At 44.8% G+C, this 25,801-nt stretch overlaps 1 protein-coding gene across 3 annotated transcripts in view; it reads left to right on the top strand.

The window, feature by feature from the left end:
• The window catches only part of SLC4A11 (solute carrier family 4 member 11), a 143,740-nt gene that overhangs the window by 58,852 nt on the left and 59,087 nt on the right, over positions 1-25,801 (top strand). For 2 of the 3 annotated variants that reach the window (XM_063309600.1, XM_063309599.1), the window contains exons 4-6: positions 10,883-10,929; positions 18,211-18,442; positions 19,215-19,296. In XM_063309600.1, coding sequence (XP_063165670.1) covers positions 10,883-10,929; positions 18,211-18,442; positions 19,215-19,296 — 361 coding nt within the window. The remainder of the gene's footprint in view (positions 1-10,882; positions 10,930-18,210; positions 18,443-19,214; positions 19,297-25,801) is intronic. The other variant, XM_063309601.1, reaches the window with a different exon arrangement.

The following is a 25,801-nucleotide window of genomic DNA, read 5'->3' as shown; positions in this document are numbered from 1 at the left end:
TTCCTTTTCTGGATTTTTTCCAGCTCTGGATTGTACCTTCAGGGATGAGATGAGTAGACTCATGCATTATATTCTGGACAGGGCAGCGTGGGAGATCTGTAGATGGTTCTCATAGTGATGTACTGTTCTGTTTTATTTTCAGCCTCCTTGTTAATCGCCTGAGATGCTCTCAAATGTTGGCTGGACTAGGAACCCATGTCAAATCTTTCTCTTTGCCTTAAGCCAGACTTTAATACCTTCCAGATGCACTATACGCTTGAACCCCATCCTTTCCAAGGAGCACAGCTTAATGGGGTGGGTGGTTAATGAGGACGGGGGTTGTAATCCAAAGCAATTGGAGAAGTTGGCACAGGTACAATATAACGTTTGCTATGGAAGTTTTTATCCCCCTTAAAACTATAATCTGATCATTTCCTGTCTAAGTTCTCTGGAAGCACTTAACTCAATTGGTCAGGGTTGCCTCTGTGTGTGTGTGTGTGTGTTTTAAAAGTCTCGTCATTATTAATTAGGTTTAGAAATCATGCCCAGTGCCTCAAGTAAATATTTTATTCACCTGGCAGTATTTCTAAAATTGCCGGTTCGCTAAACTAGCCTGGACAAAATCAGGAATGGAGCATGAGAATTTAGGTGCGTCTCACGTGAGACTGAATGTGCATCTAGCATACTTTTGAAGGTTCCCACAGAGGCAAGAGCTTGTATTTAGGAGAAGATTATGCCAATCATGTGCAAGGAGAAATTTCTTTGCAGGTAAGACCTAGCTGCTATCGTGGGAGGCAGATCTATTTAGAGCAGTGTTTCTCAACCTCAGCAGCTTTAAGATGGGTGAACTTCAACGCCCAGAATTCCCCAGCCAGCATGGTGGCTGGGGAATTCTGGGAGTTGATGTCCACCCATCTTAAAGTTGCCAAATTTGAAAAATACTGATTTACAGTATAGCTGCCTCCCCTCGCCCCCCCCAAAAATCAGGTCATTCATCCCACATAGAAAACACACACACACGCAATGGGACACACACCAAAGACCCCCATAATTCCCTCCTCGATTTCTTTTCAAGGGGCGGGGTGGGAGGGCAATGCTAAAAAAGCTTGAAAGAAACCACTGTTTCTTTTTTTTAATCTTAAGCATGACTCTGAAGTCTAGCTATTTTAACAGTTGGTTGAAAGAAGACAGTGAGAAAAGAGCTGCATTTCATGGAAAGAAAGTGAAAAGGAAGGGGGTCTCTCTCAAGTTGAGCTTAGCTCCAAGAACTGTGGGCTTTGGCAGCGGTGCGGAAGGGATTTGTTGTTGGGTCTCCTGGTGGTCTCTCATCAAGGTACTAAAGCAGGCCTGCCCCTGCTTAGCTTTTTCAAAAACAGTCAAGCTGGGCTAAATACTGCTCCCCTGGCCTGCTGCTGTTACGATCCAGCCATGAATTAGACGAAGATTTCATAGAAAGTAGCTGTTGTTCCGTTTAATGTATTTGGCGTCAAGTGTAAATCTTTGCAGTGGTATTTGCAAGGAAACGAGCTGGGAGACGTTTCAATATGAATGCGATTTAGAATGAAGTCTTCCATGGTTTATGTGTTCTTTTCCTCCTCTGGCTGTTCTGGTCATGAATTAATCATCTCATCTCCTTATTACATATCTTCAGGATACCTTTAGTAACTGCGCTTGTACCGTTCTGTAATTACTCTATAGATCATGCAAGCAAACGAAGCACTTGGTCAAAACAACACAGCAATTCCCGTGGGTCTGTGTGGGCCCAGGGACCTTCCTGGGGCGCCTGGAAGCTGTGAGCAGTGGTTGTTCTGCTTTCAGCCAGTCCACCTGCTAGGGGCAGAACCTTACCTGAAATAAAAGCCCATGGCAAAGACATTGCAAGGCCTGATTTCAAATGCCTGATTTATTCCCTTTTGCCTCTGCTTCACCAGCCTATGAGAAGCTGAGCTGGCGAATCTGCAGAAAATACAACCAAGCGCATTTTTCCCCCTGGCTGTAAAGCTCTCTCGTTAGCAAGGCCAGAGATGCGGCTGCTTTCTGGAACGCAGGCTTTGCGTGCAAAAGGTCCTTCCTGGTTTCAGTGTCCTAGTTGTCCTGATCGTGCTAGGAAAACCTCTGGGCAGATGTTGCTCATCTTTGAGCAACGATAGGTATGCCCTGTTGGGTGTGGATGATGGGGAGTGTAGTCTCACCACGCCACCGCAACCAGGCTGTGAGAGGCTGAATCAGCCGGTAGCCAGTTCTTCAAGTTGTGCTAAGCCTTTCTTGTGGATTTAAGTGATTATTTTGGTAAACCATAGTTTGTAAGCCGAAGTAATGGAGGTAATCCAACATTGTGAGCCCAAACCAAGCAAATCACATTATAGCTTAGCATGGTGCATGACTTTAGCCCACGCAAGGCAACTTCCTGCATTTCCAGTTCTTTTTCACTCTAAGCCATAAATAATGGTTTATGAACCACAGTGGCCAAATCCCGATCAATCACTTTATGGCTTAGTGTGATGTGTCAGCCTAGTTCCATGTAAGCGAATGTCCTACAGTATATTTTGACTTTTTAATCTGTCCCTCTTCCACAATCCTTTTGCTAACCGTCTGCTTTCCAGGAGCATTTCTGGATGCACTGAATTTCACTGAGGCTGAACATCTGTCTGAGTCGAAATGAGTTTTTTAAAAAAAAAAAAAAGCCTTTTTCCAAGTTCTGCACGGTTTGATGAAAAGCTATTTGGAAGGCAGGAAGTTGCTTTGTTCGCTATAATAATGGGGCAGGACTTACCCTTCTGCACACAAATGCCAATTTATAGAGGTTGTCCCACCTTTGGCACAATAGAGCGTTCCCGGATTCCAAGTCAACAGTTTCCTGAAAGACTCCCCAGGCGCACGCAGGCACTCACACGCAGCCTGCCTGGCAGCTCGACCAGCAGAATGCAGTTTCCAAATCCCAGCTGGGGGCAGTGGAATTCGGCTCCGATCATTTGTAGAAAGGAGGTGCGAGGCTATGAAGGGAAGCCCTCTCTGGTGGCGCCAAGAAACTCCGGGGAGGACTCTGTCCAGACTAGCGGTCTGAGACTGAATGAACATCACTCTGCACACAATAGGTGCATTTCCTTGCATTAAGACCGACGGCTTTTTTATGTCGCCAGGCACAATACCGACCACACAATCTTCATCTGATAAATTCTATTTTAGAAAGCCGGTATCAGGGCGGGATGCCGGCCACTTAGGGTTTTCTATTCAGTGGAAAATGGATGCACTGCATTTTGGACCTGTCAGGCGTTGATTTCCGTAGGAGCGTCTACTATTTAGGATTCTGCCCCTCCGTCCCCAATATGGTTCAGAAACTTTACTCCATCAGCTCAAAGTCTTAGGGTGATGGGTGCAAAATCTCTCATGTGTGATTTAGGGGGCAGGAAGTTCTAGGGTTTATCCCATGGGGTATTCTTCAAGATGACCCCAGATGGACTTGCGGTTTCCACCTGGGTTTTGCTGTGCATTTGTGTTCATGTTTACGTGTGCTCCATGCTGGCTAGGGATTATGGGAGTTGAAGTTCAGTGCCTTGGGGGAAGGCTGGAGAAGGTGGCTTTGGAGAATTGGTGGTGGAAACAGGACTTGGGGTGGAAGGAGTTGAGAGCAGAGGAGCACAATTGTCCCTTGAACTTTCACCCTTCCGTTGAATGACGAATAGAGGCTGTCTAACGTGCAGGCAGATCCTTGTGGTGAGAGCAATTGCATCTTCTGTGGAGTTGCTTGGTTGGGCCTTTTCTTCCTGATGAGTTGGTGCTCTCTACCCATCCTTGTGTTGGCAGAAAAGTAGCCAGTGTGAGATTTGCTGCCCCCATTGCCAGTCCCTCTCCTGCCTCTGTTCCCAGCCCTTCCCTGCAAGGAAATGGGTGTCTGAGCCTAACAGATGGTGCGCACCTTGAAGATGCCCTGGAGAGCATTGGCATAAGCGGGGCATGAGCATTTGGGGCCTTCCCCCACCGCTGAGTTGGCAGAAAACGGGACTGGCACAAGACTTGCCTCCCTTGTTGCCGATCCCCCTCTTGCCTCTGTTTTCCCTTCTGAGCAGATTCTCCCTTTGAGGCCCGGTTCTCCTGCAGATCTTCTGGCCAAGCCACCTCCAGCTTCGTGCCTTCAGCTTCCGCTGCCCTGCAGACTGGCGTCTTCCTTGCAAAGGTCCAGGAAGATCCGTCCTACCCCCCCTTCCAGTGTCTTGCCCGGGGCATTGGATGAGCCCAAGACAGGTGGGGTTGGCACTGTGGGTTTGCCCTGTGGTGCCCTGGCCATTGGCCTCCATTGCCCTCAGACCGGCTTTCCCCGTGTTGCAACAGCTAGGCTGACCATATTTCATTGAGACAAAAATGGGACATTGGGATGGCAAAACGGGACAAGGCTAACCGTACGTAATATTATGTAATATTCCGTATTCATGAAAAAGTAAGATGATAAAAACGGTTTTAAAGAGTTTTTAAGATCCATTTGCTGGTCCTTGCTGGGAAGGTGCAGGAGGGGGAGGTGCGGCAGTGGTTGGGTCCGGAGAGGCTGGTGCAGGGGTGGCGTTGGGCAGAGAGGTTGCAGGCGGGCGGCGAGCTGGGATGGGAGGACAGGAATGGAGGAGTCTAGTGAAGGGTTGTCCCCAACAACCTGTTCCTCTCTGGCGCGCCCTTTTATTTTATTTTCTTCCCGCCGTTTTGGCCTGAGAGCCAATTGGCTTCTTTTCTGCTGGGCGCCCTTTTCCAACCGGCTTCCACTGCACTGATTGGCGGCAGCGACTCTCCCTCTTGCTCTCCGCCAATCAGCTGCTCCTGCGGTTCCCATTGAGAACTGCTGCCAAGTCAGCCTCCTTTTCCTTTTCCATTTCCATTTCCATTTTTTTCCTGCTTTTCCCAATAACGGCTCCAATGTTTTTAAAGAAACAGGATGAAATTAACATTTACGTTAAAACAACAGGACAGTCAGGAAACGTTAAAAAAAACGGGACTGTCCCGTTCAAAACGGTACGTATGGTCAGCCTACCAATGGCCCGAAGCTGGAATTGAGCTTGGCCAGGAGAGCTCCGGGGCCTTTCCCTGCTGTGGGGCTGAACGCTCTCTGCCCACCCCTGAATTGGCAGAAAGCTTGGGGTGTGTGAAATGCCCCCCCTTGCCCATTGCTCTCCAGTCTCTATAAGCCCCGTCCCCAGTCCCTGCCTGCCCTGCAGGCAGCAAAACCGGAACAGATTTTGGGCAAGAAGCGAGGAGGGGTTTTATGCAGGGCTGGGGACAAGAAGGAGGCAGAAGACATGGCAAGAAAAGGAGATTGCCAGGGCGTGCTTGTGCCAAGGTAGGATGCCCATGTGGCAAGGCCCTTGGGTGCAGTTTCTCTCTCGTCATCTCTGCCCTCCTAAAGTTGTACATTGTGGCAGATGGTATGAAGGAAGTAATTGGATCACTTTTTTATTCCTCCCACTTCCATGCTATTGAAACTCTGGGATCAGAGCGTGAAAATGGAGCGGCCTCCCCTGAACCAGGTGACCTCCAGATGTGCGGTATTATCCCTCCCATTGTCCTCAGCCAGGCCATCCATTGGGTGGTGCAGGGGTTGGGGGTGATGGGAGCCGGACTCCGGCAGGTGGGAAACGTTTGGACCCGATTTCCTTTCCTCCCACCTCCCCGGTTTAAAAACGCCAACCAACCCTGACATTAATTAATTTCAGCTCTCAAGATCACAAGTAAACAAAAACCCTTGAGGAATAATGATGAAATAATCTCAGCAGCCCAGAACTAGAACAGAAAAACAACTTCAGCCTGTTTGGATTTAGGTGGGGGTTGCTTTTGCATTTTAAATTTACTCTAGTTGCAGATCTGTGTTGCTATTCTTATAGCTGGGAAGAGCAGATTAATTTGATCTGGGCTATAAATTTGGATGAGGAATGAAAAGGGTTACTTTTGCAATCTATACATACCATTCCGGTATATTCTACGAATGGCAGAAAGCGGTTCTATAATGTGCTTCAGGCTATGTGGCTTACGGCCAGCTTCCCTCGATGTCTGCCCATCTGTTCTGCTGGACTACAACTCCCATCATCTTTGCCTCCATTGGCAAAGTGTTTTAAATTGTGTTTTGGACCACAGTTCAAGTCCATTGTCCTAAACCAGCAAACTGGAGGGGTGATGGCCATTGTACCTAGGTTGGAGAGGTCCTGAAATAGACACACATCAGCCCTGTAAAGTGGGATTGCCCCTATTCAGATTAGGGCCTCCCATCCTACTTCCTCAATTTCAAAAACGATAGATCATCGAGTTGAGGAGGACAATCAAAAGACAGAAGGAATCAAATAGTAATCAAGATGATACAAAGAAAGTTTAAGGTAACAAGGGGCGTTTCACATCAGGAAAAAAAATACACAATGCAGTGGGTTGTTAAAAACTGACAGATGGTGTAGAGAACATGAATGGATTGGGGTTTTGTGTGTGTCTTTTTTTCTCCCACTCTCATAATGCTGAAATTCTCAAATCTTGGAATGAAAACAGCTTTGCAGTGAGTGATGGGGAAGGGCTTCCTCGCCCAACACAACTTGATCTTTAAAAAAAAAAGTCAGCTCTTCCTAGGATCTGAGCAGTGATTTGCAGCTGGAGGGACCTCCCTTTCTTTTCTGCAGAGAGAATCAGCCTGGCTTATTGGAGGATCCCCTCCCCAGGTTAAACAAGCCTCTTTTGCATACTCTATTGCAGAACGAAAGTATCTTCAATCGAGAGGAAAGGATCCCTTGGTCAGTGGCTTCCCCCTGAGTTGGGCGTGGGGGCAAAATCTGGAAGGTACAGAGTGTGAAGCTCCAGGGAAGGTTTGGAGGGGCAGATGCAAAAATTATAGAAATATTACACCTTCCAAAGCTACTGGAAGATACTTCCTTCCCTTCACCTTGTAGTGTTTGCACCATCATTTCTTTTGCACATAGTCATAGGATGGGGGGAGAGAATTATATGCAACATTGCGTGTTGACCTGTGATCTTGCCAGAGGATGGGGAAGTTGGAAAAGTTCCTTTAGTCAAGCATTTTGCGTTGTGTTGTCTCAGCCGACAGTCCCACGGAGTAAAATCTGAGCATGAAAGGTTCTTTTGAGGGGCAGGGCTGATTCTCTGCACAGAAATCTTGCAAGTTTAACCTGTGCTGCTTCCAAGTAGGGTGGAGAAGATCCCTACCTGAAATTCCGGAGAATGGGGGCCAGTTAGTCTGCAGTAGGGATTGTGTGCCCTTGGGGGGCATCTTGGTGCGCTCTCAAACTGGCTGACCCCGTGGGCACGTTTGGCTATTCACAAAATGGCTGTGGCAGTGGGTGTGGTGAGTAACAGAACACCCACTTGTCAGTGTTAATTCCCCACCTTCCCCTTGACCCTTCCATGATGATCTTCGCCATTACAGCCTGCTGTAGGTTCCTTTGTTGTTTATTCGTTTAGTCGCTTCCGACTCTTCGTGACTTCATGGACCAGCCCACGCCAGAGCTTCCTGTCGGTCGTCAACACCCCCAGCTCCCCCAGGGACGAGTCCGTCACCTCTAGAATATCATCCATCCACCTTGCCCTTGGTTGGCCCCTCTTCCTTTTGCCCTCCACTCTCCCCAGCATCAGCATCTTCTCCAGGGTGTCCTGTCTTCTCATTGTGTGGCCAAAGTATTTCAGTTTTGCCTTGAATATCATTCCCTCCAGTGAGCAGTCTGGCTTTATTTCCTGGAGGATGGACTGGTTGGATCTTCTTGCAGTCCAAGGCACTCTCAGAATTTTCCTCCAACACCACAGTTCAAAAGCATCGATCTTCCTTCGCTCAGCCTTCCTTATGGTCCAGCTCTCGCAGCCGTATGTTACTATGGGGAACACCATTGCTTTAACTATGCGGACCTTTGTTGTCAGTGTGATGTCTCTGCTCTTCACTATTTTATCGAGATTGGTCATTGCTCTTCTCCCAAGGATTAAGCCTCTTCTGATTTCCTGACTGCAGTCAGCATCTGCAGTAATCTTCGCACCTAGAAATACAAAGTCTTTCACTGCTTCTACATTTTCTCCTTCTATTTGCCAGTTATCAATCAAGCTGGTTGCCATAATCTTGCTTTTTTTGAGGTTTAGCTGCAAGCCAGCTTTTGCACTTTCTTCTTTCACCTTCATCATAAGGCTCCTCAGTTCCTCTTCACTTTCAGCCATCAAAGTGGTATCAACTGCATATCTGAGATTGTTAATGTTTCTTCCAGCGATTTTAACTCCAGCCTTGGATTCCTCAAGCCCAGCATGTCGCATGATGTGTTCTGCGTACAAGTTGAATAGGTAGGGTGAGAGTATACAGCCCTGCCGTACTCCTTTCCCAATCTTAAACCAGTCCGTTGTTCCGTGGTCTGTTCTTACTGTTGCTACTTGGTCGTTATACAGATTCTTCAGGAGGCGGACAAGATGACTTGGTATCCCCATACCACTAAGAACTTGCCACAATTTGTTACGGTCCACACAGTCAGAGGCTTTAGAATAGTCAATAAAACAGAAATAGATGTTTTTCTGAAACTCCCTGGCTTTTTCCATTATCCATCGGATATTGGCAATTTGGTCCCTAGTTCCTCTGCCTTTTCTAAACCCAGCTTGTACATCTGGCAATTCTCGCTCCATGAACTGCTGAAGTCTACCTTGCAGGATCTTGAGCATTACCTTACTGGCATGTGAAATGAGTGCCACTGTTCGATAGTTTGAACATTCTTTAGTGTTTCCCTTTTTTGGTATGGGGATATAAGTTGATTTTTTCCAGTCTGATGGCCATTCCTGTGTTTTCCAAATTTGCTGGCATATAGCATGCATTACCTTGACAGCATCATCTCGCAAGATTTTGAACAGTTCAGCTGGGATGCCGTCGTCTCCTGCTGCCTTGTTATTAGCGATGCTTCTTAAGGCCCACTGAACCTCACTCTTCAGGATGTCTGGCTCTAGCTCACTGACCACAGCCAAGTGGGGTGGAACACTTTTGTGAGCACCAACTGAGATGGTACTTGCATTTTGGAGATGATGTGTGGGTCCACTTCCAATCCAAGCTTGACCAAGGGTTAGATTTAAGCAAGACAGGCTTTCTAATTTGATATATTTTGCTGACTGGGCTCTTGTTCATTGAACTGAATAATGATCTGATTAAACTTTTGTGTTAAATCCAAATGCTTTCATCAATTAGGGAATTAAAGGAACAGTTTGGCTTTGGGAATATCTAAAATTTATAGCACAAAAGCTGCCTTCCCAAGCTTTCTCCTCCTTGAATCTCGTCACAGCAGCTTATAATTTGAATAATATAAAGGGGAGTTTTTCCATTCAGGCTAAAAAGGGAGCTGTGGATTTGTTTGCAAAGGTGTCCTAGATTTCTCCTTGAGGCGATACTCATTATTTATTTACTTTTATTGAATTTCTCCATGGTGCTTTCCTCTGAAGGAAGAGAAGATGGGAGAGTACAGCAGATGATTTCCCTTCTCAGCACTTTTGGTGAAAGATAAGTTGATGGAGGTTTTAGCCATGAATACCAAGCTAAATCCATAGGAATTTATAGACATCACCAGAGATTTGCTTGTTTCGTTTTTCCTTTTTAAATTGTTTTATGAGCACAGGAGATGACATCAACAGTCTGCTTATTTTTGTGAAATGACAGGCCTTGGGGGCTTTGTGAAGTTTTTTTATGCCCCCCAAGAGATGGGGAAAGTTGTTCTTTGCCTGGCCTGGTGCTCTCTGCGCAGTGATTCACTGTTAGAACACAAGTGTTCGGCCATGCTCAGGAGTGTGTGGTCAAAGTGTGTGAGCAAACGCAGCCCATGTTTTGTTACAAAATACCTTTTTGTAGTATTAAGACATTTTTGTGGCAAGGCAAGACTGGGTGTTGGGATGGGCCTTGGAGTCTAGCTGGATGTCAGGTCAAAGGCTTGAGATGTTCTCAGCACAACTGTTTTTCCCCCATTCCCTGCAAGTGGAAATGTATTTACTACTGTAATAAATTGTATTTACAGGTAGTCCTCGACTTACAACCATAATTGGGACTGGAACTTCTGTCACTAAGCGAGGTGGTCGTTAAGCAAGTCACACCTGATTTTATGACACTTTTTGCCACAGTCGTTAAGGAAATCAGTGTGGTTGTTAAGTGAATCATGGAGTCTTTAAATGAATCCGGCTGCCCCTATTTACTCTGCTTGTCGAAAGCTGGCTGGGAAGGTTGTACATGGCAATCACGTCACCCCAGGATGCTGCAACTATCATAAATACAAGCTGGTTGCCAAGCACCCAAATTTTGATCACGTGAGTGCAGAGATGCTGTGATGGCCGTAAGTGTGAGGACCCGTCACAAGTCGCTTTTCCCAGCATCATCATAAGTTCAAACGGTCACTAAACAAATGGTCGTAAGTCGAGGACGACCTGTATTGTATTTACTGCTGCTGGTCCTGGGTCTGGCAGATTTGGGGAACCTGTTGGTTTGCAGAAGCGCTGTTTAGGAAGGGAATCCCAAGCATCTCATTAATAACTGAACTGGCTTAGTGAGCGTGGGTTATGGGTTACCCTGGAAGAAGTGGGGATGTGCGATCCAGCCTTTTAGGCTGGAATGGCAAAAGTTTAAGTAAACAGGCTTGAAAATTACAACAAAGTTTGCGTTCTTCTTCCCTCCATAGTGTTTATTGATAATAGTTAAAATGTTGACCTGGGAGGAAAGGGGAGACCCAGGCTTAAAGCCCTACAATACTGTGGAACCCACGGTGTGAGTTTAGGTTTTCTGATCTCTCAGCCCAACCTACCTCTCAGGGGTGTTGTGGGATTAGACAGGACCTTGTATATGCCAGCTTGAGTGCAAAGCTGCCCCAAATGAAGGTGGACCAGCAGTTAAATAAATAAATAATAACCTTTCTCTCTCTCTCTTTTTTTCTTTCAGCAGAGAGTGATGGCTCTGGGTGCGTTTTATTGCACACATCAAGAAAAGTAGGTACAACTCTGCTTATTTATTGTTTTATCTCAATCCTTTGGCTTTTATACATTTGCAAAACACAGGCATAAGCTTCATCTTTTCCCAGTTGTGGTCCTCCAGAACATCCTAGATGGGTTCGTGCTTTGTTGTCCCCCATTATCTTTTGATTTAAACCTCTGAAATTCTTTCTTGCGGGCAATTCTGTTCTCTGCATTTTCCCCGGGACAATTACTTTTACTTTACTACATTGTGCCCCAGTCTGGAACTGCCTGGATGAGGTTAGAAAACAAGAACCATCTTTCATACCAGCCCAGACCACTGACTGCACTTCTGGATGGCATCCGATTGCCTTACAAACGTGGCCTCGTCTGAAAATTAATATTGCAGATCTCTGAAAATGGTGGGTTTGACTATACAGTCCTCTGCACTTTCTTGAAAGCAAACATTAGGCCACTTGTAAGTTGGTAAACATTGTCTCAAATAAAATATAAAACTTTTAGCCAATATCCTGCCGTAACTTGCCTGAGATCCCACCTTACATCAAACCAGGTCCTGCTCTGCTGAGTATTAGAGTAGCCATTCAAACCCAGCTTTTTAAGACAGTGCTGGGTGGAGATCTGGTATTTGTTTGTTTATTAATTAAATATTATTTATTATTAATATTAAAATATTTACTTATTTATTAACACAGTTGTTTTTATTGTACTGTTTTATTGTTTTATTGTATTTTCATTAATGTTTTATTCCTATTTTATGTAAACTGCCCAGACTCGCTCTCTGAGTGAGATGGGCAGGGAATAAATTTGATATATAAATAAATAAAAATAAATAAAAAGTTAGAATTTCCATCCTGGATTGTGCTGGGATATTTTTGTTCTGGGTGGCCTTAGTGTCTTTCTTTGTGACTTCTGCTATTATTTTGGATTGTAGTTTGTTATTTTATTTTACTAGTTTTGCGTTTTAACCCTTCCATTGTAAGAATAGGGTGTAATCTGTACAGAGCCTTCCCTCCTGGCTCAGAATGGGCAGAAACCTCTGTAAATAAAATAAAATAAATAAAATAAAATAAATTTAAAGGCATTCGGCAGATCTTCAGTCTTTTTTATTTGCTCCAATGTTGATGATGGAATTGAGTTATCTGGATTAACTTGACATGTGGAGAGTTAAACAAACACAAACATGTCAACAATTGTCAAAAATATAGACAGCTACAAACACAAGGAGGTGGAGAAGTGACCGCCAGAAGCCTCTAGATTCTGATGGTATGGTTGTCATGATTTTGTGATTTTGTGGTTTCATTGTTGTGGTAAGCCGCCCAAGATTGTGCTCTAAGATGAGCATTCATGCAGATCTTTTAAACAAACAAATGAACAATAAAAGTGACATGGCACAAGTTGCGATGCGATGGTGCAACTGACACAAATTTTGCAGTCTGTTCTTACTGTCATTTGCTCGATTGCATCATGGCGGGCATGAAGTCATTTTGATGCTCGTAACCGACGTTGTTGGTGGCTGAAATTCGGTAGCCCAGTGTTTTCCAACCTGTGGCTCTACAGATGTGGGGACTTAGACTCTCACAATTCTCAGCAGGGCCGTGGCTAGTTGGGGAGTTCTGGGAATTGAAGTGCAAGGATCTGGAGGGTACCCTGATGGGGAAGTTCTGTGAGACATGAGGTTTGCTCCAAAACCTTTCAGATGAATTGTTGCTGAGTGTGAGTGATAGTTGTGGTGAAGGGCTTCTCTCCTTGTGTTGACAAATCTAATCATCAAGAGAAGAGAATCTTGGTAGCTCAGGGATGCACTGTGGAGTCCTTGGTGCACTCTGAGCTTGGTTGTTGGCTTACAGATGTTTTGTTGCCCGGCTAGGCAACATCTAGGTGTTGCCTAGTTGGGCAACAAAACGTCTGCAAGCCAACAACCGAGCTCAGAGTGCACCAAGGATTCCACAATCTAATCATCCCACAGTTCAAGAGGGAGAAATATGATTGAAATCAAATCAAAACAGGCACCATTACAAAGACAAAATCAGGCTGTAGATACAGGTGCCTGGAGGTGTGGGCTTCAGTCTCTAAAGCTCAGCAGTGGCTGTGCTTCTTATGGACATTGTTCATACATCTGGAGAGCTCCTGGGTTAAATATGTTTTGTGAGATGTTTCTGCTTAGTGCCTTTTACCAGAGTGTGCTGTGGCCGCCCTGGTCAGAAAGGACCATAATCGTTATGACAAACTAGATGTGACGAACAAAGGCACGCAAGGGGCAAATAGCTCAGGGGGTGATTTTTAAGTAGGAATCTCTCAAGATAGAAAAGATAATCTGTCTCCTACTTTTAACCTTTCCTCACTTGAAGTGTTTGCATTTGCACGGCACACAGACCTTAAACCCCAGCCCATTTGGAAGGTCCCAGTTTGGGGAAGTCCAAGCAATCTGGCACAGAGAGCGGGGCACCCCACTGCCAAAGGAATGAATTGTAATATCAGTGTCCTTTAATCAGAGCTTTGAAGCCACATCCTGCCGGCTCATACAGATTCTCATTTATGGGTTGCTATCCTATAGTTGCCGTCACATCTGCCCTCTCTGTCGTCTGTGAGTAGCACAGTGAGACCTATAAAATGATTGTAAAGGAAAGTTAAATTTCCTGCTTCACTAATGCTGGTGCCAGTTTTCCAGTCTGACAAATGAAAGGTGCCTTTCCTAAAGCGTTAACCTTTTTGGCCGAAACACTTCCACCTCAGCCATTCCCTTCAGTGATGCCTTTGATGGGTTTGCTGACTGCTGACATCTCTTGGGCCCTTCCTTTCACGGCCGGTAATGGGGACGGTGCCAAAAGGATGTGCAAAATCTTGTAATTCACCTATTTTGAGGAGCTCCATCAACTGGGTGGAGAGGAAGCTTTCCTAATCCTGGCTGGTGTTTTTGGTCTTGCTGTTGTTGTGCAGAGAGTAAGGCTCGTCATAAAAATTATGGGCAACAGTGAAGAGAGGTCTCCATCAGACCCTGGAATATAAGGGATTGGTGAGTCATCCTTAAAAGGAATGGACTACATGTTCTTCTGGATCTTTACTCTTTGGCTGGGTTTACAGATCTTAATAAGACATGGTTTGTTAACCCTGGTTTGGGGAACAAGCCGTAGGGTTTACATATAAGCTTACACACCTCAGGGGCTGGGTTCACTGGCTGGTTTTGGCCAGTTTCACCCCAAACCAAACAGTCCTCATGGGAAGTCAACCACAGTATGAGATCCATGAAAGTTTTGGGATCATTAAATTGTTTAACTAAGGTGGGGCTGAGGTTACTCTGTGGCTTCTTTTCTGGAAACTAAAATGAATGAGAAGTCTCTTTCTTCCAGCTCAGTCTTCAGAGCTGAACCTCTGGAGACATTTTGATCATTTCACCTTTCCATTGACCAGAAGATAAATCTATCTGTTGCATTTGTTCTACTGCCAAAAAGCGATATTTGCTCATTCCTGTCCTATATGTGAAACTGAGATTAGTGAGTGGCCTTTGGTCTCCTTTAGACCACAGATGTACTTTTTTTTTTAATCATCAAGGTCACCAACCTTGGTAGCATCAGCTATCCTAGACTACAGTCCAGATGCTTAGAATGTCAATCTGAGGAAGTCATGTAAGAATAGTCCTGGCTGGGGAATGGGGAATTAACAATGTGTAAATGCATACATATATCTGTGTCTCCCTGTCAGGGTCATTCTTGCTTCGCAATAAGACACAGACTCACTTAATGGGTATTAAGGATTTCTGGTTTATTGGAATGATAGCTGACAGAACGAAAAACGGGAACGGGGTTGGTGGTGCGGAGGTGCCCCTTTTATACCCTCTTGTATTGCCCCGGGCTTCCCCACCCTGCATTGTCCCGATCCCTCTTGATGGGACCCTTGATGGCTGCCTGGGCGTTTTCCCGGTGTCTTCCTTTGTCTCCCAGTGTCGGTTGTGTCCTCCGGGGCACCAGGTGCGGCTTATCTCCGTTCCTCCGACGCCCTTCTTTTCAGCTGCCTATGGGTCCATGGGTGTGGGTGCTTTTGGGTGCTTGTGTTAATCCCTAGTTTGATTATCTCCTTCCTCTATTTCTTAATGATCATGATCTACGTTGTGAGGCTCTTTGTGCCTTGCAACGAGGTCATGACACTCCCTCCCTGCATGGTCATCCAGCTTTGGATAATACTCCAAGTATATAATCAGGTTCACACAAGTGTTTTCTGGAATCAACGTGTTAGTTTCCAGAATAAACATGTTAGAACACTTAGGTTTCAGTTCAAGAATGAAACTATTGGCATCTGACTATTCCAGAGTAGATATTTGTATAGTTTCTTGTGATCAAACAGTGGGACATTCAGAAGGACTTGGGCAGATAACACAGATTTAGATATTGATGCATCTTCTCTCTATGAGCTAATAATTTGATATATCTATGATTTTGTTCCCTGCTTCCAGTATTTTAGGTCAATATAACTGAATGTTCTTAGGCTTGCAGAAGTATAACAACATCACAACAAAAAAGAGGAATATTAATCTCTGGTCCATAAAAACCAATATCAATTAAAGAGGATCAGAGTAAAATATCAGAATACTTATTCTCATAAAACTGTTTAACACTTACACTGTCTAATTAGTATAAACCATCATAACACACAAATACCCAGAAAGGGAAACGTTGGGAAGTCATAATAACAACAGAATGAATATAGAATTGCAACTAGCCCTCTTTCCCAAACTGTAGCTTGGGATAAGCTCTAGATAAAAATATTGGTTAGCATGCTGTTCTAGAATGCTTTAGGGTGTAGATCTCTGTCTTTTTTCATGACGTCTCTTTGTGGTGGCCTCCAAACAGAATGTCTTGGATGGGAATTTGGCATTTTCCAATCCCTAACAGTATCAAGGCTAGATTTACTTTTCTTTGTATTGTGGCTTTCTGTCCAAGCTCATCAGTTAAGAAGACACTGATTTTCTAGCTTGGGCCCTGAGTTTTGACTGCCCCTAAGTGTACCCTTTAAGACCTTCTGGAATGTCCTTAATTTGACTTTGTTTAGTTTATCCCATTTATTGGCTATTTTGCTATCTCAGTTGGCAACTTTCTCATTTCAAAGTTGACTACCCCATGTCCCTTTACTGTCCCTCTTTAGTTTCTCATATTCTGTATTAAGATGATTTATTTTATTAATTGAGCTCTTTATTAGCACCAGCATGCAGTCACAGAACTGTAGGGATATCCCCGTATGACAGTATAACTCAAAAAGAAACTTTAGATTTATTTCTAATTTGGAAGGCCGCCCAACTCCCCAATGACTTAGGGCAGTTCACATAGTTAAAAAGAGAAAAAGACAATTAGGAAATAATATGTATTTCTGGAAAAAAGTCACACATTGCAACACAAAAGAAAACTGCCAAGGACTCAACAATCTAGCCCCAGGCTTGACAACAAAGCAACGTTTTCAAAGGCTTATGGAATCTTTACAGGGTGTAGATATTGAAGATATCATCAAAATGACTTTAAATTCCAGAACTGGCAACGTAGTTCCTCCTACCAAATTTATTTGCCTTATGGCAAGAAGAACATTACAATTCCTGACTCAATTTTATTGGCAAATGTTCAGAAAAATCATGGGCGGTAAAATAGCTTTGCAGTTGGCCAATCTGGATATAGATAGCGTTAAATCAAAATTCTTAAAACCAGAACGTTTCATTTCAATAATTAAAATGGAGATCACATTATTTGGATGATATTTGCATAATTTGGGAATCATTGCAGTTCTTCATTATAAGTATGTATTGTATGAATTTTTATTGTATATTACAGTACTTTTCTTATTAAATAAAGTACAGGAAACTGGCTTAGGCTGTGGCTCCTATACACCACTTATAACTGTTGATTGTAGCAGTCATGGAAGGGGAAAAAAAGAAAGGAATGGGATAGGAAAGAGGAAGGAAGGAAGGAAAATTTACTAAGTTTTAAAGTGCTAAACTGATATGAGATCATCTTTACATGCAGTACTAATCTAACGTTACACTGAAAATTCTTAATTGAATTTTATATACCTCTTAAATCCTTTTTCTATTTCTCTTTTGTTCCTTGATTTCTTTTTTCTTTTTTCTTGGTTGACCTTTCATATATCTGTTAAAATAAAACGAATACATGGGCGGGAGAGAGGAAGAAAATCAGTGATGAGGGAGGAAGGAAGGAAAAAAGGAAGAAGGTTCCATCAATAAAGGGCTATTTAGGGGGAAAAACCCAAATACTACAGAATGTGAAATTCTAGTTGCATTGAGAATGGTCAATGCAAAGTGATAACTGTCATGAAAAGAGAGAATATTAGATATGCACCTTAGAAATACCCATCGTTTGGTTGAGGGGCCCCGTCTGTTATGAATTCTGGTTTGTAGCTAGTTTTTCTTCTGCCTTTATTTAGGTTTTGAAATGCAGGCAGTGAGCACAGTGCTCCACTACGGCATTTCTATATGTTGTAATAATATAAACTTGCAACCATAACTAAGAATTATCTCTCCTAGTCCTGATGGCTGGGAAATGAAAGTATTTGCTGTTTTCACTGGAGAAAAAAGAAAGGAAGAATTGTTTCTCCATCACACTTGCAGGCTTCTGCCCACAAACTTGTGTTTTACTGCAGATGCTGCTGTTTTTGCTGAAAAAAAGCCATAGGAAGCCACCGAAGGATAATGATTTCAGGAGCGTAGATGATTTCTACAGCCCCTTGGACATTCTATTCTGTTTCAACTCATTTGTTATGAATTGGATCTTTATAAGCTGGATTTCAAGATGAAGAATACGGGCTGAAAGAGCTGCGTTTTGAGAAGAAAGACAATTGAAATTGTCATTCCATTTTTGAATTCCTTCTCTGGATAACAGGGCCCCAAACTTCCCCTTTCTCTACATTGTGCATGGCAGAGGTCGTCATATTAAATACAGATCGCTCTGGAGGAATTTGCGTACAGTATGGGCTAGTATTTACTCCGATCCTTTTCCATATTTCAGAAATACGAATAGAGGTTTTTCAACGGCTGAGCTCGGTGCAAATGCCAAACAGTTTAATTGCATTGTCACTGCTCTGATTTTGAGTTGCCCGTCCCTCGTTGCCAGCCGTTTTTCAAACACTGAGCGAGTGGGAAAGCTAGGACGGATCTTGACCCCAGTCCGACAGAAGCCAAAGAAACAAGTTGCGGTGTTAGAATAATTGTCACTGTGTTTGCACTCAGCGCCGGTGAGGAAAATGAATTTTCCAGAGTTGACAAGTGTCATCCCCTGTTGTTGTTTTTTTCCCCCCTTGCAGTACCTAAAATTAAAGAATTTTGAGGAGGAGATCAGAGCCCACCGTGACCTGGACGGCTTCCTTGCCAGAGCCAGCATCATTCTGGACGAGACAGCTACTTCTCTGGACGACGTCTTGCGGGAGATGTTAAAGCATTTTGCCGAAGACTCTGACAATGCCGAGCCAAGCTGCAACTTCGACAAAATTATGAGCACTTTATTCACCGATTCGGGGACCCCCAGAGAAGGGAATGGTACAGTTTGGGGCGATTCTTCTCATCTGTCTAGGCTGGAATGTGTGGGCAAAGTTTTCCTTAAGACATTGCCACTTTGGGCACCACATTTCCACTCCATGGTAGTCCCACTCTCACACTTGGTGATCATGTAATGTTGGAAAATCCCTACAGCTGATCCTGGGATTCCTCTGCTCCTTGATTTACAGGTAGTCCTTGCTTAACGACCATTCGTTTAACAATGGTTCAAAGCTATGACAACCTTGGAAAAAATGCTTTACGAGCTGCACTCACACGACCATCGCAAAATGTCACACCACTCCCATGTTCACATGATCACAGTTCGGGCACTTGGCAGCCAGCTCACATTTACGACCAGGTGCAGCGTCCTGTAGTCACGTGATTGCAATTTGTGACCTTTTTTAAAACGTCCGTTGGGGAAGGTGGATTCGCTCTAACAACCGTGGTGATTTCACTTAACGGCCTGTGTTTCGCTTAATAACCATTGTAAAAATGGTCATAAAATTGGGTCCGGTCTCATGGTGTCTCACTTAACGACCACACCACTTAACCAGTTTTCTGGTCCCTATTGTGGCCGTTAAGTGAGGACTACCTGTACAAGCAAACCTGCTTAAAAAGGCCTTCCAGAATTTTGAAGTGGGGGACTTAGACACCAGACGACAGAATCTTGTGTATCTCAATTAGATGTTAGCTTTCTGACCAACTTTGGGTGGACTAAAATGCCACCGTATGTGTACTAGAATCAAAATGCCTTTTTTTCTCTTTTGCACAGTACACCTCTTGTCGGATACAATTCAGGGGGTGACAGCAACCGTCACCGGAATCCAGTATCAGCAGTCGTGGCTTTGTATCATGTAAGTGCTTTCTCGAAAAGACTCATCAGAGCTTGGTGGAAGCAGAACTGAGACCGTACATTACGGATCTCCCATCCCAGGAATCTTGTGTCTCTTTTGGCCCCCTGCGTCAGCGTGGAAGGTCTATAATGGGTCATTACGAAAAAATGGAACGTACAAGATTTAAAGACAGTGGGAATGTTATTTCAAGCTATGGCATAAGTAGCTATTGGGTGGCAGTTTAAAAAGAAAATCAGCCACCAGGAAGTCTTAAGGAAGGCGCTTGGGGATGCTGCTTGGAGCTGGGTCCTTCAGGTTTGATTTCTGCTGTCGTTCCTCCAAGTGTCCGTGAGTCCCTTAAGCTTTCGAATGTTCCATTCTTCCCGGTCCTGTTCCTCTGTCCTTGTTGCCCATTTATTTAAAGCAGGCAGCGCAAAGAGAAAAAGAATCAAACAATAATAAAAAAAGAAAAGAGGAAAATAGCAAAGCAATGCAGTAACAGAGTTGCCTCTGTGAGTTGGGCAGCTGTATAAATTGGATTAATAAGTAAATAAACATGATAATTTATGCGCTTAATTTTCTTGTTAGCAGCTTGTAATCCCACCATCGTGCATGGTAGTAAAAATTCAAGAGGGCAAAATGTATCTTCCTGTGATGGAGTTTATTACAGGGTAGCATCACCCCAGAGGGCTGTACCTCAAAGAGGGTTTAGGTTTTGCATCCCTAAGTTCCCACATTAATAACTTGGGATTTCCAAGGATCTGGAGAAACACTTCTGGTCACTGTCCTGCTCTGAACATGCTAACATTACAAAAATATTTTGTGCACTTATTCCATCACCTCCTCTTAATTTATATTATGTGGGGAGCAAAAATAAAGGAAAAGCACAGATCAAAGTAACATGTCTTAATTTTCTACAAAATCTAGGAATGATTTGGGGTGCTTGCCAAATGAAACCCTTCCTTGGAGACATCCACGAGCGTTTTCTTTGTTTGATTTTGCAATTGAGAAACTTCCCTTTCAAATTAGCCACTGAATTCTTTTATAGCCAGACTATTCTTTAATGCAAGATGAGGTAATGTGATGCCACCAGCATCTGCTGAAAGCAAATAAAACAGTGATGCAGAGAATAAATGCAGAACTTTAAGTCCCTTGGAAATTGGTGACATTTTGAACCTTTAAATATACTTTACTTGTCTTTGTTGGTACCGTTGGGGAGAAAATGTTGAAGAAATACATTTTGTTCCTTTAGAAATCCAAGATACCAGCTATCTGAATGTATGTTACAACCACTATAGTTTCAGTATATTTTATTTGTATACAACATTCGTGTGCACAATTTCTCTATCCTTGCGAATCCTTACAGCATAGCATTTCTTGGTAGGAAAAATGACCTTTTGTTAGAAATTAAGGGTGTGCTGATACATTTTGAATTCCAAACATTCTCAGATTCGAATTGCGCTGTTTTTTGCCCAATGCAGATTCTTCAGGTGCAAAGCGGGCGTTTCACATTCTAGATAGAAGGTTACAATCATGTAGAGATAATTTTGAGCTGGAAAGACTGACTTCATTTTGCATTAAAGGATTTTAGCTGTTTATGGCTTTTGGCTGGGTGGGTGAGAGGGCTGGGTGGGTGACAAGACCCCTTTTAACAAGCCCCCAAGGAGGGGTTGGCAGAACTCCTGCTGGGAAGTTTTAGGCGGTAACTGATGCATGTATGCAAGTCCTCTTCGGTCAGGAATGCTCGTGGCCAAAAATAAAGATTTAAATTTGGCTTAAAACGAAACATCTTAGATTATTCCACGTAGCAGATAATAAAATGAGGTGAGGGTGGATGGGAGAGGCAGATAGCTGTGCCTGTAATGCTTGGATAGCATCAGCTATCTTGAGCAAGATTATTTGCTCGAGAGGTTAAGAATCAATAAAGATGATTACGATAGAGAAAAGTGCACGGAGGCCATAAAAAGCAGTTGCTACAATAAATATTGGATCTTAAAAGCCTTTGTTATGTTTATTCTAAAGACCCAGAGGGCTACCCTCCGAAAATCATTTGAAATTGAGGATATTCCCCCCATCCCAGCCCCCAAAGAAGATCTTAGAAAAAGTGCCAGAAACAAAAATAAAGTTGATGAGACCTGATCAGTAATATATAGACAAAGGAAGGCTCACGTTAACTCCTTATTAGCCGCAGTGTGAATCGAAAACAAATTATATATTATAGAAAAAATTGCATTCACCTTACAGAGAGTCCTGGCAGTGTGATCTGGGTGAGGAAGGAAATATTTGAAATGCATCTGGCCGGCACTGCAAAGTTTCTTTGGCATTTTGAAGCCGTTTTTCGTATCTTTTCCTTCTGCCACGCTTAGGAAAGTGGACAACATTTTTACCCAAGGATGGTATTTAATTCATGGATAATTGCAGTCAATTTAACTCTCAGGATCTGGGGAGAATGTATTATATTTAAACATTTTGCTATGTTTTTTTTTAGCAGTTTCTCTATAATATATAATTCGTGTTCCTTTGGCAGCTCCTAAGGGGTTAACCCGAGCTTGCTTTGTCTTTTAGGAAAAAAAACAGACTGTGAGAATTCAAGAAAAAAAGTAACAATCCACACATAAATTGTTCTTCCCAGAGCCTTTTCTGAAGAGATTCCTCACCTACCTGTTTAGGTTCTTTTCTCTCTCTCTCTCCCTGCCGCACTTATGCTAGGAGAGATGGTTTTTATTGTGCAAATGTTCTCTTTAATTAAATGCACGCAACTCATTTGCCATAACGGTTAAGCTGAGTAAATGGTTATTTACTGAGTAATGCAATAGCTGAGTAATGTTTCCTTGAAGTTCAAGAAGGGCTCAGGAAGTAACAAAAGTAGATGTAGGCAGAGACCTCCTCCTGCATTTTGATTTTCTACCAGTGCTGATCCAATCTGAAGCAAAAGAATTGACAATAGAAATGCTTTCAGAGTAATGGAGGGGGGTCTTGCACTTATTTAACAGTGAGGTTGCCCAAGATTTTGTGTGTCTTCACATCATTTTTGGACAGACGTGAATGTCTTGTCTTTCCTCAGCAGTCCTTTCTGTGGCAGGCTGTAGCCCATTTCCATTAAATCTGAAAGGAAGACAAAATCCCAGAAAGCTTTTCCAGTAGTGGTGCTCCTATCCTGCTGAGCTCAGCCCTGGAAAAAATGTTAGAGAATTTTTCCTTGGAGAAGTTGGGAGGAATCGACCACAGAATTTCTCTGCCTGTGAATTTGGTGAACAGTTTGAAAAAGCCAATTACCTGTCCCGGAATGGCTGGTGGTACCACAGACACTTTTCTTCAGTGTATCCACCTGTTGGGTTTTGTGTTCCTGAATTAATAGAGTGAAGGGGTGTGAAGCCATGTTGGACAGCAACAGATGAATTAATCATGGTGATGACAGTAGCAAAGCTGTGATGGAGAGTTTAAAAGAGCTTTTAATAGCTCAGGAGAGATGTGGCATGGGAGGGAGAGGAGAGGAGAGGAAGGATTTGCCTTTTATGTCCCACATAGCGTTTGTGTGTGTGTGTGTGTGTGTGCTAGCATTAGATCAACTTAACCTAGAAAAGAAAAGCAGACGTGTAATGGTATGTGGGAATGACCTTGGGAGACTGGGCCCAGAGATGCTGCGTAGGGAACGGTCAGATAAGAGAGGGAACAGCCCACAGCTGCATAGTGGGTGGAGCAAGAGGCTCAAAAGGGACCCTCCCTAGCTTCTCGAGGTATAAAGGAGACGGGGGGGGGGGGAATTGTACTTTCAGACTTGCAAGATTCTGTTAATGTAGCTTTACAGTAAAGTAGAATTAGCTTATCCAGTCGTGTTTCCTGTCTGGTCTACCTGGGAAGGCTGACATTAACAGAATCTCTCCGTTACAGCCCAAAAACTAGGGAGGGTCCCTTCTGAGCCTCTTTCTCTGCCGATTATGCAGCTGTGGGCTCTTCCTTCTCTTATCTGACCATTCCCTTGGCAGCGTCTCTTCACCTAGCCTCCCTAGGTCTTCCCCACATACCATTATAACACGTGTGTTTGCAACCCACTGATGTTATCAAATGCATCCTCCTCTGTTCTCTGAAGGACACTTTGAAATGAGTACTGATTTAAAAAAATTGAAATCCACCAATTAATCATCCCTGTTGTTGACAAAGAGAGCCATAAGGCTGAAAGAGGCTGACAGTGCTATGTTTAGCAAGGAGACAGAATTAACTGATGAGAAAGGCAGTATCTTAGATCAGTATTTTCTTCAACCTTGGCAACTTTAAGCTTTGTGGACTTCAACTCCCAGAATTCCCCAGCCAGCCTGGCTTTTATTCAGAGTTCTGGGTATTAAGTCCAAGCATCTGAAGGGTTGTCCAGACTGGAAACACTGAATTAGAGTTTTCCAACAGCTATTGCTGAAGTTAATTTTTCCTTACATCATCCGTTTTTAATCTTGTAGCTTTCAGAATCATTGGGACTGTAACTGCTAAAATGATCTGCAGCTGTTGGGACTCCCAAAATACCTCATTGTATATGGCCAATAGCAATTGTGCTGGGATCTGTTGTCATGCGCTGCCTACCTCTGAATAACGTTCAGACACTGGTTTGCAACAAAACCAAGCCGGTCACCCTGCAAATGGGCACTCACACCGAGCGCACATCGTTCGTAGTCACGCCCATCGGACGGCCCATTGCAGTCCTGGGGATGCCATGGCTCGCGAAAAACAACCCGCGGATCAACTGGGCGACCCGCACCTTCACATTCGGCGACGGCGAGTATCGAGCACCAGTACCAGCTGGCAAAAGCAACCCCACGGTAGGACGAGCGGAGGCGACCACACAAGACAATGCCGCTACCACAGCAGACCTACCAGAACAATACGCCGACTTCTCCGAAGTCTTCGGAGAGGCAGAAGCCGACCAACTACCCCCCCACCGCAAGACGGATTGCCGGATTGACCTACTGCCCGACGTCCCCTTACCTAGACCAAAGATTTATTCGATGACCCCGAAGGAGATGGCAACCCTCCGGGAGTTCATCGATAAAAACCTAGACAGGGGATTCATAGAGCCAGCATGCTCACCGGTCGGAGCCCCCGTCTTATTCCGGGAGAAGAAAGACGGGACCCTACGGCTCTGCACCGACTACCGGGGCCTAAACGCGGCTTCCCTGTCCAACAAATACCCCTTACCCCTGGTGAAGGACATGCTCGCCCACCTGTCCACGGGCAAAGTCTTTTCCAAATTGGACCTTCGCGAGGCGTACTATCGCATCCGAATCAGGGAGGGGGACGAATGGAAGACGGCGTTTAACTGCCCCCTAGGCGCGTTCCAGTACAAGGTACTGCCCTTCGGACTCGCGGGGGCCCCTGGGGTGTTCATGCAGCTCATCAATGAGGTACTGCATGAACATCTGTTTAAAGGGGTCCTGGTCTACATCGACGACGTCCTCATTTACACAAAAACGCACGAGGAACACGTAACCTTAGTCAGGCAAGTCCTCGACAAGCTCAGAAGGGCGCAGCTCTATGCAAAGCCTACAAAGTGCGAGTTTCACAAAGAGCGCCTAGACTATTTGGGGTATCGAATCTCCGGGGACGGCATCGAAATGGACCCCGCAAAAGTCGAAGCGGTGCTAAACTGGGAGCGGCCCCGCAACAGACGGCAACTACAGAGCTTCCTGGGATTCGCGAATTTCTACAGGTCATTCGCCCGGGGGTTCGCTGAGATAGCCCTCCCCTTAACGGACCTCCTCAAAACCAAAGGGGTGGGGGACACCCGACGCGCCAAGAACCCAGGCACAGTGCTGAATTGGACTCCCGCGTGCCAGACCGCATTCGACAAGCTGAAAGCGCTGTTCACGACGGAGCCAATCCTCGCGCACCCGGACCCAGAACGGCCGTTCGTGGTCCAAGCCGACGCCTCAGACTTCTCCCTGGGAGCCATCCTGCTACAAAAAGACTCCACGGGGCTCCTGAAACCATGCGCCTACCTGTCAAGGAAGTTCTCCGAGACAGAGAGGCGATGGCACGTCTGGGAGAAAGAAGCCTTCGCGGTGAAATCGGCACTAGAGACGTGGCGACACCTACTCGAGGGAGCCACCCAACCATTCGAGGTCTGGACGGACCACCGGAACCTCGAGGCCCTACGAACGCCTAGACGCCTTAGCCCAAAACAGGTCCGATGGGCCCAATTCTTCAGCCGCTTTGATTTCCAACTGAAGTTCATGCCGGGCAAGAAGAACTTCCTGGCCGACGCCCTCTCCTGGCTGCCCCAAGACGAAGAGCCCGCCCCAGACACCATTGGGACGGTCCTATCCGCCTCGCAACTGGGGATGGCCGTGACCACCCGAAGCGGCGCACGGAGGCAGCTCGACGCTACGGCGCAGCCGACGGCGGGACAACCGGCGACGGAAAGAAGCCAACCGCAACTACCAGGGGGAATGCGCAAGGACCTCGCCGCCGCCCTCAAAACCGACCCCTGGTTCCTGGCAAACCCCGACAAGGTAACGATGGCGCAAGACCTAGCATGGGG

Source organism: Candoia aspera, chromosome 8, assembly GCF_035149785.1.
Source record: "Candoia aspera isolate rCanAsp1 chromosome 8, rCanAsp1.hap2, whole genome shotgun sequence".
NCBI lineage: Eukaryota > Metazoa > Chordata > Lepidosauria > Squamata > Boidae > Candoia > Candoia aspera.
Note: the sequence above shows the minus strand (reverse complement) of the source record. Positions and strands in the feature narration are given on the sequence as shown.